Below are 13,640 nucleotides of genomic sequence, written 5' to 3' on the forward strand. Positions count from 1 at the left end.
ACTTTTAGAGTGCTTCTTCCACCACTCGCAAATTCCTAGTTGGTGAAACATTTAGCCTGTGATTCTGTGTGTGTGTGTGTGTGTGTGTGTGTGTGTGTGTGTGTGTGTGTGTGTGTGTGTGTGTGTGTGTGTGAGCATTGTTTAACTGACGTCTCGTTGCTTTCTGTGTCCACAGAGTGCCCATCACTCCTGTTGAGTGACCCCCCCTCCCCCCCACCCCTCCTCCCTATCTGCTGCATCTCCAGCCAAACCCCTCCCTCCCTGGTGGAACCATGCCTGTGCCCAGGCCAGATGGAGCCCTGGTCGTCCCCCCACACAGGAGGCTGGTCCTGGGACACTCTTCTCTGCTGCTGCCTCTGGTTCTCCTCATGACTGCGTCTCTGAGCGGCTTCTGCCAAGGCCTAGGTATGAGCACCAACTGCTTCAGCATGTGACACAACACAACACAACACAACACAACACAACACGGCACGACAAAATATCTGCTTCACAGATCATGACATTTTTGTTGACGATTAAGGCAGGAAAGGCAGGAATCTTTTTTTCCAACAACATTTCACTTTTTTTTATTTAGATTTGTATTAACGCAAGAACAATGGCTTCTATTATTGCATTGCCACTTTCCAGGAATAGAAAGCCTGCAGTTTCTATTAGCTTGGATTCCCTATCGATGATGTCACTGGTAGACTGGATTCTGAACTGTCCACAGCTCTCCTCTGAGACACAGACAGAGTAGAAAAAAACGGTACCATTTTATCATGAGCATTAGTGAGGACCTATTATATGAAGATAGTTTGAAAAGTTACATTTGTATTTAATTTCAAATGCATTTAGTTATACTTATGTTAACTTTATGAACTTCAATACAAATACATTGGACATAAAAAAGACAATATAAATGTAATACTAGTCATTAAGCTACTAATATAGACTGAAGTAATTAAAGCGGGTCATGTTTGCATGTTTGGAATTGTAAACAGCTGAAATCAATAATATATCAGTATTCCGATATTAACCTGCGGGCTGCATTAAATGAAGTTGGGGGGAGAGAGAAGGGGAGTGACACGCAGCCCCCGGGCCGCCAGTTGCCCATATATGCACTAGGCCAGGGGTCTTCAACAGGGGGTCCGGGACCCCTAGGGGGTCCTCAGAGTTAATACAGGGGGTCCCCCAAATCTTTGTGTGTTATGATTTTTATTTTTTACATTAACCACTTGAACCCTAGCATCCCTTTTCTGAGGAGAACTTTAGCCAAAAATAGCAGATCTACAAGCTCACAACGCCTCGCGCTGCGAGGCGTTGTGAGCTTGTAGATCAGCTATTTTTTGGCAAAGAGTTATAGGTGTAGAGGGAAAAAAGAGCAGCAAAAGTTTAGCTGAAACACAATTTTATACAATATAGTGGGGGTCCCTGCTTCATCTCTCTCTCAACTAGGGGGTCCTTGGCCTGAAAACATTGAAGACCCCTGCACTAGGCCATCAGCCCCAAAACTTACAATATTTCCATTAGAAATACAGCGGTGTGAAAGTCCAATGAATACTTAAAAGTACAGTACTCGAGTAAATGTACTTGGTTACCGTTCACCGCTGTCTCTCTGTCACTTTGTCGTCCGTCCCCGTCTGACACTTTGTCTTTCTGACGGACAGCTGTCCTGCTCAGCTGTTTCTGCTATAATTAGGGTTTGTGAAAAGTGTGTGCGTGTGCGGAGAGAGTTTGTGTAGGTTTCAGCGCATCATGCGGTGCTGCGTAAGTGTGTGTGTGTAGTGTACTCTCTGTCTTACGTATGCAGGCACCCATGCATACACAAGCAATGCATGTTTTCGTATGTGTGTGCATGTGTGCGTGCATGCAAGTCAGCGAATCAGCTTTATTGTCACATCACAGGTTCACAGGTGTCAGGAATAGGCCTGTCACAATTATTACATAATCGTCTCATCGCAATTATTTTATATAATCGCAATTATTTTTGCATAATCGTCATAATCGTCATAATCAGTTCGATGTTAAAAAATGTGATATAAAAAAAAGGCAAAAATAGTGGAAATAGCCGATCTATAAGCTCAAAACGTGTCGCATTGCGACGCGTTTTGAGCTTATAGATCGGCTATTTCCACTATATTAATGTTTATTTTTAAGCATAAAGTAATTATGTGTTATTGTTGTGTTATGTGTCATATCTGCCCTGTGCAACGTTTGTTTACGAAAGCTAAAAGCCAAACAGAAATGTCATTTTTATTCATATTGTTCCATCCATTTTCAACGACAGAAACACAATTACATCGCTAATCGCAATTATTTTATTGATAATTAATGGTGAACGTTGTTGCAAAGCTCCACTTTTGTCGTTTTCAGAAAGAGAAAATTAGAGAATGGGGAGAGCAGAGCTAAGGAGGAAGAAAAATCAAACGGTAGAGAGAAGGAGAGGCAAACAAATATAAAGATATATACATATATACTTAGCATAATCCAGCTGGTACATGAGGTTATAGACAACAGGCGTGTACAGTACATGATATTTAGACATAATAGAATATTTGCATGCGTGCGTGCGTGTGTCAGTGCGTTGCTGTTAATGTGTTCTGATAAGCAGGCCGGGCCTGTCAGCATGTTCCCCATCAGACCCTTGATTACAACATTTACACACACACACACACACACACACACACACACACACACACACACACACGTTTGTATTACTATACTTGTGAGGGCATCACCATTTTATGACGACAACCATCTTGTCCATTTCTTGGCATTTTTTCAACCCTAACCCTAAAACCAAACATTAGCCAATCTACAAGCTTCACTTGTAGATCTGACATTTTCAGTGTACGACACCGTGACCATAAAACAACCTTTTATCTTGTTGAGGACCAGGACAATTCTGATTCTGATTTGGCCCTCTCACAAGTACGCACACGCACACGCGCACGCGCACATGCACACGCACACGCACACGCACACGCACACACACACACACACACACACACACACACACACACACACACACACACACACACACACACACACACACACACACACACACACACACACACTGCTCTGAGAACCCGAGGAAGCTTGTCTTGTAAGCGGATACAGACAGAAGATGGTGATAGCAGAAGCATTGCATCATGGGAAGGACAGAGTGTAATCTATTCTGTGCCCTCTCTCTCTCTCTCTCATATCTAATCAATGTGAGTTTGTTGCCTTTCTAAAAAAAACGGTGACGTCATGTATGTGAATATGATATGATTTGGGTTCCTGACCCTCCTGTCCACTAGCGTAGAATTACACATGAACTCCTTCCAGCTTGTGTCCAGTAGCACGTGTTGATTTTGACAGCAGATTTTTTATTTAGTTTGAGTCATATTTTAGTCATCTGAAATGTTTTAGTTTTAGTCTAGCTATAGTCGACTAAATATCATAAGATTATAGTCGACTGTGGCTTGTTTTTTGAAAAACACTAACTAACTAAACAAAAAATTACTTTTGTAAATCCTTTAAAACAACCAATCCAACTTCTGGCCATCATCTTCCCAGAATAGCTCAGGTTTTAGTTGTTGCATAAAAAAACCCTAATATTTGGGTTCTCCGTGGATACACTCCTCTTATCATCATGGATGGAGAACAGGTTTATTCTCAAAAAGAGAAAAAACAAGCGTTGCAGGGATCAGTCTGGCTCTGATAGATCTCTGATACAGGGAGGAACACATGAACAAAAAAGGCTTTTCGAAGAAGTACTGCCTAACCTGGTGTGGACTGCAGACTCGCAAAGAAAAATAATTCCAAGGCACTCTGTCTTTGATGAAAAAAAAGCATATCGACCTAGAAGGTCTTGACCTGAAGAAGACCTTCTAGGTCGATACGCGTTGGTCATAATTTGTTGCCTTGGTCAAAATAAATCTTATATATATTTTTTTCATCAAAGACGGAGTGCTTTGGAATTCTTTTCTTTGCAAGTCTGCAGTTCACACCATTTGGGAGGTAAGCAGTACTTCTCCGAAAACCCTTTTTTGTTCATATGTTTATTCTCAAGGTTGATAACAATCTGATAATCTTATATTTGGTGATTTAAAAAGGGGAGAAAAAAACGTTTCAGCCATTTAAAATGTCAAATGGCACTAGAGCTCATACATTGACATTTTAGCAGCAAAACATTGCTTGATGTGAAATCCAAGCACAACTCCTATGCTGGACTCTGGAGAAGCAGGGACCCCACTTCTCAGTGGGGTCCGGGGACCTCATTAAAATGTGTTAATATATACTATAGCATCACACATACAACCACTTGATCCGTATTTTACACTTCGCCTATTCTGTTAAAAAAAAACCTTAGCTCACCTAGAGTAAAACATCTGAACCCATTAAGGCCTGAAGTTCCGATTACACAAATGTCTTCTAAATCCTATAACATTTTTCTGCAAAAAGTATGTTGTTATATCAGACCCCCATCTCAAAATATTTTTTGAGATGGGGGGCTGAGATGAGATTTTTTGAGCCCCCCCAGAAGCAAAGATTTGAGTTAAAAATGTTTTCTTTAAAATATATATATATATTTTCTAAAATGGAAGATCTACAAGCTTGTATATCTGCTATTTTTGAATAGCCAAAGTATAAAATAATGGTTTAAGTGGTTACACAGATGTTTTGATTGATTGATTGATTGAAACCTTTATGTCAGGGAAATCCATTGAGACCAGGGTCTCTTTTTCAATGGTGCCCTGTGTACAAAAATAACATTTACAACAATGTTTTTTACAGATATGACAAGGACAACAAGGTACATATAAATAAAATAAAAAGGTTGCAAAAATGATGTATTAAAACCATGTATTACACCAAGCAGGTGCATAGGTCTTCCTCCAGTATAAGGTCAGCTAAAAATCTTTTAAAAATAGCAAAAGAAACAAGGGCATCTAACTTCAGCTTTTCTTGACATTCGTTCCATATATATGGAGAATATACACTGAAGGCTGTATCTCCCAGTTTAGTACTGGTTGTGTTCCCGGTTTTAATGGGCTTTTGAAAATAGCCGATCAACAAGCTCACAATGTGTCGCATGGCATTAGCAACATAGCAATCTGCTATTTTCAAAATGTTTTTTTTTTCATTTTATACATTTGCATGGATTAAAGTTCTCAGTTGCCAAGACTGATTTCAGTCATTTGGATTCCATGGAAGCCAGCATGTCTTCTATGGAAGCATGTTGCGCAGCAAAAATAGCCGATCTACAAGCTCTCAATGCGTCAGCGACGCATTGAGAGCTTGTAGAAAGGCTAATTTTGGTTATTTCAAGATTAGAGCATTTGAAGTGGTCAAACTAGCAATATGTTCAGAAGCATGCACCTTCCATAATATCTTAATCGTCTCTATAAAAGCAAAGGTTTAAACCCTGAATCTGTGATTTCTTCACATGGTTGGCAGTATGTAGAACAGCAGGAACAATATTACTAAAGCGTCCTAATTTTACATGTTGTGTTTGTTGTTTAGGAATCGGCGCTAGTGTGTGTGTGTGTGTGTGTGGGGGGGGGATCCTTTCACACTGTTTCACAAATCGCACATTGGGACATTTTCAGTTGTGAGATTTAATTTAGCTTTAATCCATGCATTTGAAAACTTGTGAAATGGGACATTGTGCCGAGTACTTTTTCCACCACTGACTGACTGTTACACAGGGGAGGAAGTCATTCAGAAGTCTACAACAGGGATGAGGCAGAGAGTCAGCCATGAGGCAGAGAGATAGCCATAGTGATGAGGCAGATAGTCAGCCATTGTGGGGATGAGGCAGATAGTCAGCCATAGTGATGAGGCAGATAGTCAGCCATAGTGGGGATGAGGCAGAGAGACAGCCATTGTGGGCATGAGGCAGAGAGATAGCCATAGTGATGAGGCAGAGAGACAGCCATTGTGGGGATGAGGCAGAGAGACAGCCATAGTGGGGATGAGGCAGAGAGACAGCCATAGTGGGGATGAGGCAGAGAGACAGCCATTGTGGGCATGAGGCAGAGAGATAGCCATAGTGATGAGGCAGAGAGACAGTCATAGTGAGGATGAGGCAGAGAGACAGACATAGTGAGGATGAGGCAGAGAGACAGACATAGTGATGAGGCAGAGAGACAGCCATTGTGGGGATGAGGCAGAGAGACAGCCATTGTGGGGATGAGGCAGAGAGACAGCCATTGTGGGCATGAGGCAGAGAGACAGCCATAGTGGATTGTGAGGTTCTGTTGATGGTGCACATTGTAATGATAGTGCTGATGGAGGCACTTTGCTGAATGCTCGGTGCGCTGCCAAAGTATTCAAAAGTCATAAAAATAAAGCCCTCTCTCACCTTGAATTCTAAATGGCTCGTTTGCAGGATATGAAATTTGCTCAGATTCACTATATAAGCACCACCTGTACAGACTTTTGCCTTCTTCAGCGTTACGGCAAAAACATTAAAATGAAAGTAACTTTTATTGCTGGCACCAAGTGAGAGTGTGTGTGGGCGGGTTAGACGTAAGTAAGCAAGTGGTTGTCTAAGTGGGATCCGCGGACCAGACCCCCCCCCCCCCCCCCCCCCGCAGCGTTGATTTTGACAGCACATTTAGATTTTGTTTTAGTCATAGTCTTTTGAATAAAATTAGTTTTTGTCTAAATTAATTGACTAAATATCATAAGATTATAGTCGACTAAATCTACAGTTGATTTAGTCGACTAAAATGTATTTTGTCGGTGCCTTGATGGTGTCGTAATGGCTGATTTTAGACTTGGTTGCATGCTGAAAATATCCGATCTACAAGCTCACAACGCAGCGCAATACCCGAGCGCAACCAAACATAAAATGACTTGTCTTTAAGTTCTACATTTTAGTCTAGTTTTTATTTGTTGATGAAATTGTCAATATATTTAGTCATAGTTTTAGTCATCATAGCTTAGTTTTTATTTAGTTTTTATTTAGTTTTCGTCAGTGAAAAAATGTTGTGGACGAACATTTTTCGTCATAGTTTTAGTCGACAAAATCAACACTGGTTTCAAGCACTGCTATATCTAAATACATATATGCTGTAGAATGAAGACTGTCGTCACTTTTGAGTGTGCATGTGTGTACAATGGAGCACTTTGTGTGTGTAAAAAAAGTGTAAAGGAAGGTTGTTCCACATGGCAGTGAGTCAGCGAGGAGGAGGAAGAGGTGGGAGGAAGACGAGTTAAAATAAAACAAACAAATGAAACCAAATGAACCCCCGGCGGAGCTCAATAAGAGAGCTTTCTGTTTGAGTGCCGCCCGCCGTCCTCTTCCGGAGCGGGCGGGCGGGAATCAAACCGTAACGGCAGCGGCACCACCTCGCCCACGGACCGGAGAATATAGTGGGCGAGAGAGGGAGTGGTGGAAACTAAGTATAACTGAGTTTATATTTCGTCGCACATTAACGTCGTACTTGATCATACTACAGCGCCACACAAAAGCATCAAAAGTAGCGGATCTACAAGCTGGAAACACGCCGCGAAGCGATGCCTTTTGAGCTTGTAGATCTGCTTTGAAGCAGTTGAGTTTGTTGTCGCATTCCTAAGCCAATAATTTGGTGATAAATGATAAAGATGCTTATGTATCTGGTAGGAGACACAAAGGAGACTCTTTGTGTCTCCTACCGGAGAGACAGCCTGAGACAGCCTGTTATCAAATTATTGACTTAGGAATGTCGCCAAAAATAAAAACGCCATTAATTCAATGCTTCATGGGGTGTGTAATTGATAGGAAATAAGTTATTTGTTGGGTGAACTACTCCTTTAAGTTCTGTACTGTACTTTTTTTTACTTTGCTCGTGTTATTTCCATTTTTTCGATACGTTAAGCCTCTACTCAGTGGTAGAAAGTAACTAAGTATGCATGTACTCATCAAGTACTGTACTTAAGTAACATTTTGGGGCATTTTTACATTACTGTTGTCAGTACTTTTACTTACTCCATTACATCTCAGAGGCAAATATTGTACTTTTATTTTACTCCACTGCAATTATTTGAAAACTATAGTTACTAGTTACTTTTTAGATTATTATTATTATTATTACAAAACATACATTAACCACTATATACACTACTTTGGCTATTTGAAAATAGCAGATCTACAAGCTTGTTGATCAGCGATTTTCTAAATATTTTTCTTTTAATGCATTTTGAAAGCTTGTGAAATGGAACATTCTGCATGGTACTTTAAATATATTGTGATGCTATTACTTTTACTCAAGTACATATTTTTTAAAAGGTAGTCGATGAACATTTCTCGTCATAGTTTCAGTCGTCAGTAACACCGGTGGTATTTTGATACTTTTATTTAAGTAAAAAAAAAAAAAAGATGGAAAGAAAATGTTGCACCTCTGGCGAGTGGGTGGGATGGGAGCCAGGTTGCCATGGAGATGGAGAGGGTCAGCCCGACCCCTCCCCCCCTCCTCCCCACGATGGATAGAACCATTCTGATGCTGAGGAGGAGGACAGCTGGAAACCATGGCAACAAGGACACACACACACACACACACACGCACACACACACACACACACACACACACACACACACACAGCAGGGAGAATGCAATGGTCAGATATGAGAGAGAGAGGGAGACAGGAGGAGAGATAGAGAGCGTACAAACAAAACAATAAACAGGGTGGGGGGGGGGGGCGGTGGGGGGAGTATAAGACATGAAGTTGTTGATTGATCTGACTTTACAGCTGGGAAAAAAAAGAGAAAAAACAGTCCAGGCTCCATAACTGGCCCATGCTATATTTTTCCTTTTTCATTTTCCGTCTGTACGAGCGGCAGATTTATGTTGAGCTCAAAACAGCTGCTTCAGCAACGAATGATTCTCTCTAGACAAGCATAGAACCATAGAATGATTCTCTCTAGATAAGCAGCATAGAACCATAGAATGATTCTCTCTAGACAAGCACAGCAAGAACCATGGACCCCTAAGGGTCCCTTTGGTTCCATTTGTACACTCTCAGAGTTACAGACCCATAAGGGTCCATTTGGTTCAATGTGTACACTCTCAGAGTAACAAATAGCCAATGCACATATAGTTACTAATTGACTAATATTGCTGGGGACCCACTGGAGCCCGTTCAAGGACCCCTTGTGGGTCCCGGGACCCCACTTTGAGTACCACTGCCTTAAAGGGATTTTCGTTTCCGCCTTACATGTGTGGACACAACTAACAGGATGTAAGGATGTAATTATCACCCTGGTTACTGCATAGAGGGCACAGTTTAGACCAAATGGTCTACTGAGGCTGTTCCAGGCAGTGTTCACCACAGTGACACCTGTGGACACCTGTGTCATTACAACCTGTGCTGCATGCAGTAACTAAGCAGAGAGAGAGAGAGAGAGAGAGAGAGAGAGAGAGAGAGAGAGAGACGAGAGAGAGATGAGAGAGAGAGAGAGAGAGAGGAGAGAAGAGAGAGAGAGATGAGAGAGAAGAGAGAGAGAGAGAGAGAGAGAGAGAGAGAGAGAGAGAGAGAGAGAGAGAGCGAGAGAGAGGAGAGAGATGAGAGAGAGAGAGTGAGAGAGAGAGAGAGAGAGAGAGAGAGAGAGAGAGAGAGAGAGAGAGAGAGAGAGAGAGAGACTGGGGGCCCCTGCATCTTTTATTTATGACCCAAAGGAAGTCCTTGAGCGTGTCCTTTATAGCTGATACCCACACAGGAAGTAAGCACAATGCTCAGCCAATCACCACAGTCTGTAGTCTGGACACACACTGCTTCTCAATCTGCGGTTTGAGGACTCTAAACTTAATGACCCATATTGGCTCCATTTGTACACACTCTCAGCGTTATGGGGGTCTGTGGCCTTATGCAGTGGTGGAAAGTAATTGAGTACATTTACTCAAGTACTGTACTTGCATACAATTTGAATTTACTGGAGTATTTCCAATTGTCTATACTTTTACTTCAACTCCACTACATCTCAGAGGCAAATATTACAATTATTTGAAAACTTTAGTTACTTTGCAGATATAAATTATGACATTATAAAACATACATTAACCACTATTTTATACCTAGGCTATTGAAAATAGCCGATCTACAAGCTCACAACGCGTCGAGTGTAGACTATAGACTTCTGTCATATATATTATCCCCGGAAACAATCTATTTCGACCAATCGCAACACTCGTTTCATTCACGGGGAGTCAACGTCATTTCCTTGGGTGGTGCTTTCGCCAAATTCCAGTACTTCCGTGTAGAGTTTAGGTGTTGCCCAGCGTGCCACTTTCTCTTGACAGTTTCTGTTGTTGAGGTGGGCTCCAGTGGTTCTAATTGGTCAAGTGGAGCATGGCTAGTTGTCTGCCTTTGGTTGGATGGAAAAACTGGCTTTGATCATTTCATGCTGTTTACCACTTTACAAACTTTTGTTGTATGACAATGACCATCTAATGACCAGTAGACCATCTAAATCGTGTGTTTTGATCTGCTTGTTTTGACAAATGTTTATCTATTTTTGCCAAATGTCTATTTTCGCCAAATATTTGTCCATTTTCACTAAAAACTGCCAAACGTTTGTCTATATTTTTGCCAAACGTTTGTCTACATTCTTGCCAAAGTTTGTCTATATTTTTGCCAAATGTTTGTCTATTTTGCCAAATTTTTGTCTATTATGTTTCTGCTGACTGGTCCAGAATAAGAATGCCAGACTTCACCAGGTAAAAAATTCAGCCTATTATTGATTTATTAATCCTTATTCTCTCTCTTTGTCTCTCTCTCTCTCTCTCTCTCTCCTCCTCTCATCTCTCTCTCTCTCTCTCTCTCTCTGTGTCTCTCTCTCTCAGCTCCTCCTAAGTTCACGAAGATTCCCGGGGACCAGATCGGCGTGTCGGGGGGCGTGGCATCGTTCGTGTGCCAGGCCTCGGGCGACCCCAAGCCCGTCGTGAACTGGAACAAGAAGGGCAAGAAGGTCAACTCTCAGCGCATCGAGGTGGTTGTCACAATGCACAACAATCACACCTACCGCCCCACACTGCAAATACTAATTATAGCATATATTATATAGAGTCTCAACCTGTGGGTCGGGTTGCACAAATGTTCACGATTTTTCAAAAAATAGCAGATCTACAAGCTCATAGTGCGGCACTCGGTGCCGCACTATGAGCTTGTATATCTGCTATTTTTGAATAGCCAAAGAAATCTTAAAATGACACACATGCGTTCCCGGATTGAATGGGTTAAACATACATATAGTCTTTGCAGTAGGGGCCCATCCCAAATACATATTTGTGTGGTCAAAATATATCCCAAATGTATATTTTGGCCACTGAAATATGTCTCCAACACTATATCCAATAAAACATCCAAAATATATATTTTGCATAATATATTTTGGCCGCTTTCAAAACTATAGGACATGTCTTGAAAATATATCCAGAATATATTTTTTTCGACATGGCATTATTAAGAAATATATTTCCCGCATTCCATAATATATTTCAACACCAACGTAAATACATTCTGTTAGAAAATGTATTTCTATCAATGCGGCAAGTTTTATTCATGGCATCATGAATAATGAATGAACAAATGAATAATGAATGAATTATGGCTGCGACTGTTATTTACTTGTAATTTACATTACAATTGCGTTTTTTGTATTAATCATATAATCGAGAAGTGTGCCTTTAAATTGCACGAATGGACACAACTGTGTCGTGCAAAAAAATATAAATAAACTGCTGATGTACAAGCTCACAACGTGTTGCGTGGTGACACACTGCTAGCTTGTAGATCAGCAATTTTGACTTTATTTATGAATAAAAGACATAACAAAATACATTATTGATTAGTTGCACCTCTAGAACAGATAATCATGCTGGTTATAATGTGAACAGTGATTTCTCATCAGAATCAATGGGCTCTATGCACGATTGGAAAGACGTTTGGTCCCTTCCTTAAATCCTGTCTTACCATTTATACTAATTAAGGCTCTGCTCCATTTAGTGTAGCACAGTGAACCATTACGCACAGTGAACCAACAGTTACACAGCCATAAAGGGGCCATTTGGAACCCCCTCAAGGAACCATGAGGGTCCCTGGACCACACTTTGAGACACGCTGGTGTAGCAGAGTGTTTTCAGTGAGCCAACATGCACAATATGTTTGTTTGACCACTCTGTTTGACCAGAATGGAACAGAGCCTTCGTTAGTATCATGTTAACACATGTGAAGGAAGTAATTAAGAGGCCCAGATTTCTTTCCAATATGTCTGCCGTGCATAGAAGCCTATTGGTTAGTTGGATTAAGTGTTACACCGCTAGAATGAATCATCATGCTTGTTATGATGTAGCAGTGATTCTCATCCGTCATGTTGCAGTTGGAAGCATTAATTTATCATTCAGTGCAGATGCTCATGTCGCCTTCATCCTGTTAGCGGCAGATTACTGTGCAAATAGAGTTATGTAATGATATATATCACACTGTAAACACAGTCACTGTTGACAGTCTGTTTTACACTTTAGGCTGAATTATAAAACAAATACACGTTTTAAATAATATAATGAAGAAAAGAGCGAAATGTAATGTTGGAATATATTATATTTACAGCATTCAGCATATAGGAAACACATTTGTTATCACACATACATAATTAATGTAAACACAAGTGTAATAGATATGCTGTATGGCTAAAATATATTGCAAGCTCCAATATAGGGCTGGGCAATATGGACACAATCAAATTTGATATTTTTTGGCCAAATACATTGACGTTGTGATGATATTATCACATTGTGACGATGATTAAATTATTATATTGCATTTAAAAAAAAAAAAACTTTTTAAAACTATATAATGGGGCTTAAAGGAGCACTTCGCCATTTATATAATAAATGATACTGTATATAACTGGTCCTCACTAATAATGCTCATTATAAGATGGGGCTATATCTGTCTACTCACTCTGTGTCTCATTGGAGGTGTGTGGACAGTTCAGAAAACCTGCCTACCAGTGACATCATCGATGGGTTGGATGGATTTCTATCGATATCCATAAATCCACATTGCCCAGTCCCTATTACCCCAAAATATATTTTGATGCATAGTGTCCACGTTTTGCCCATATTCTGCTCTGCATCCATACAACCACATTGAACTGATTGGAGGATGTGTCGATTACCATTGAACCGATCAGTGCATGCATCGATTGGCGTTGAACTGATGGGAGGATGTATTGTATTGATTACGATGCTTGCCTCCAGAAGCAGACGGGTCCCCTTACTGGACCTGACTGACTGAAGCCGAGCCTGAAGACTTCCTCCCACACCCTGCCATCTGCTTGTCTGGGTTCACAAACAAAATAACCTAAAATGCTAAAATACAGCTCGCTTTCAGCTTCAGATATGCAGTACTGTCAATAAATAAACAGAACAGTCATTTAAAAAAATAAATATAGGCAGGCCGTTGCAAAAGACCTATAGTACTTAGATGTACTTAGATTCATAACAGCTATCACATCATGTGCAGTAAGCATAATATCATACAGTAGCAAAGAGAGGAGCTCTGCCAACAACGTAATATGAATCCTTTTGTTCTATTGTGGAGCAGAGCATGACAGAACCACTGGCCTCAGGTTTTTCTGTGTGCCAAGAACCTGGTCCTCCTGGAAAGGTGCCACCGGTGCCTACTTC

General features: G+C 40.8%; 1 protein-coding gene across 1 annotated transcript in view; it reads left to right on the forward strand.

Moving 5' to 3' along the window:
• The first annotated feature begins 297 nt into the window (after positions 1–297).
• ptprsb (protein tyrosine phosphatase receptor type Sb) overlaps positions 298–13,640 on the forward strand; it is a 186,417-nt gene continuing 173,074 nt past the window's right edge. The window contains exons 1-2 of the mRNA XM_084056464.1: positions 298–405; positions 10,794–10,939. Of these exons, the coding sequence (XP_083912590.1) occupies positions 369–405; positions 10,794–10,939 (183 nt within the window). The 5' untranslated portion in view covers positions 298–368. The remainder of the gene's footprint in view (positions 406–10,793; positions 10,940–13,640) is intronic.

This window comes from Gymnoscopelus microlampas (genome assembly GCF_963454915.1).
Source record: "Gymnoscopelus microlampas genome assembly, chromosome: 5".
Taxonomy (NCBI): Eukaryota; Metazoa; Chordata; class Actinopteri; order Myctophiformes; family Myctophidae; genus Gymnoscopelus; species Gymnoscopelus microlampas.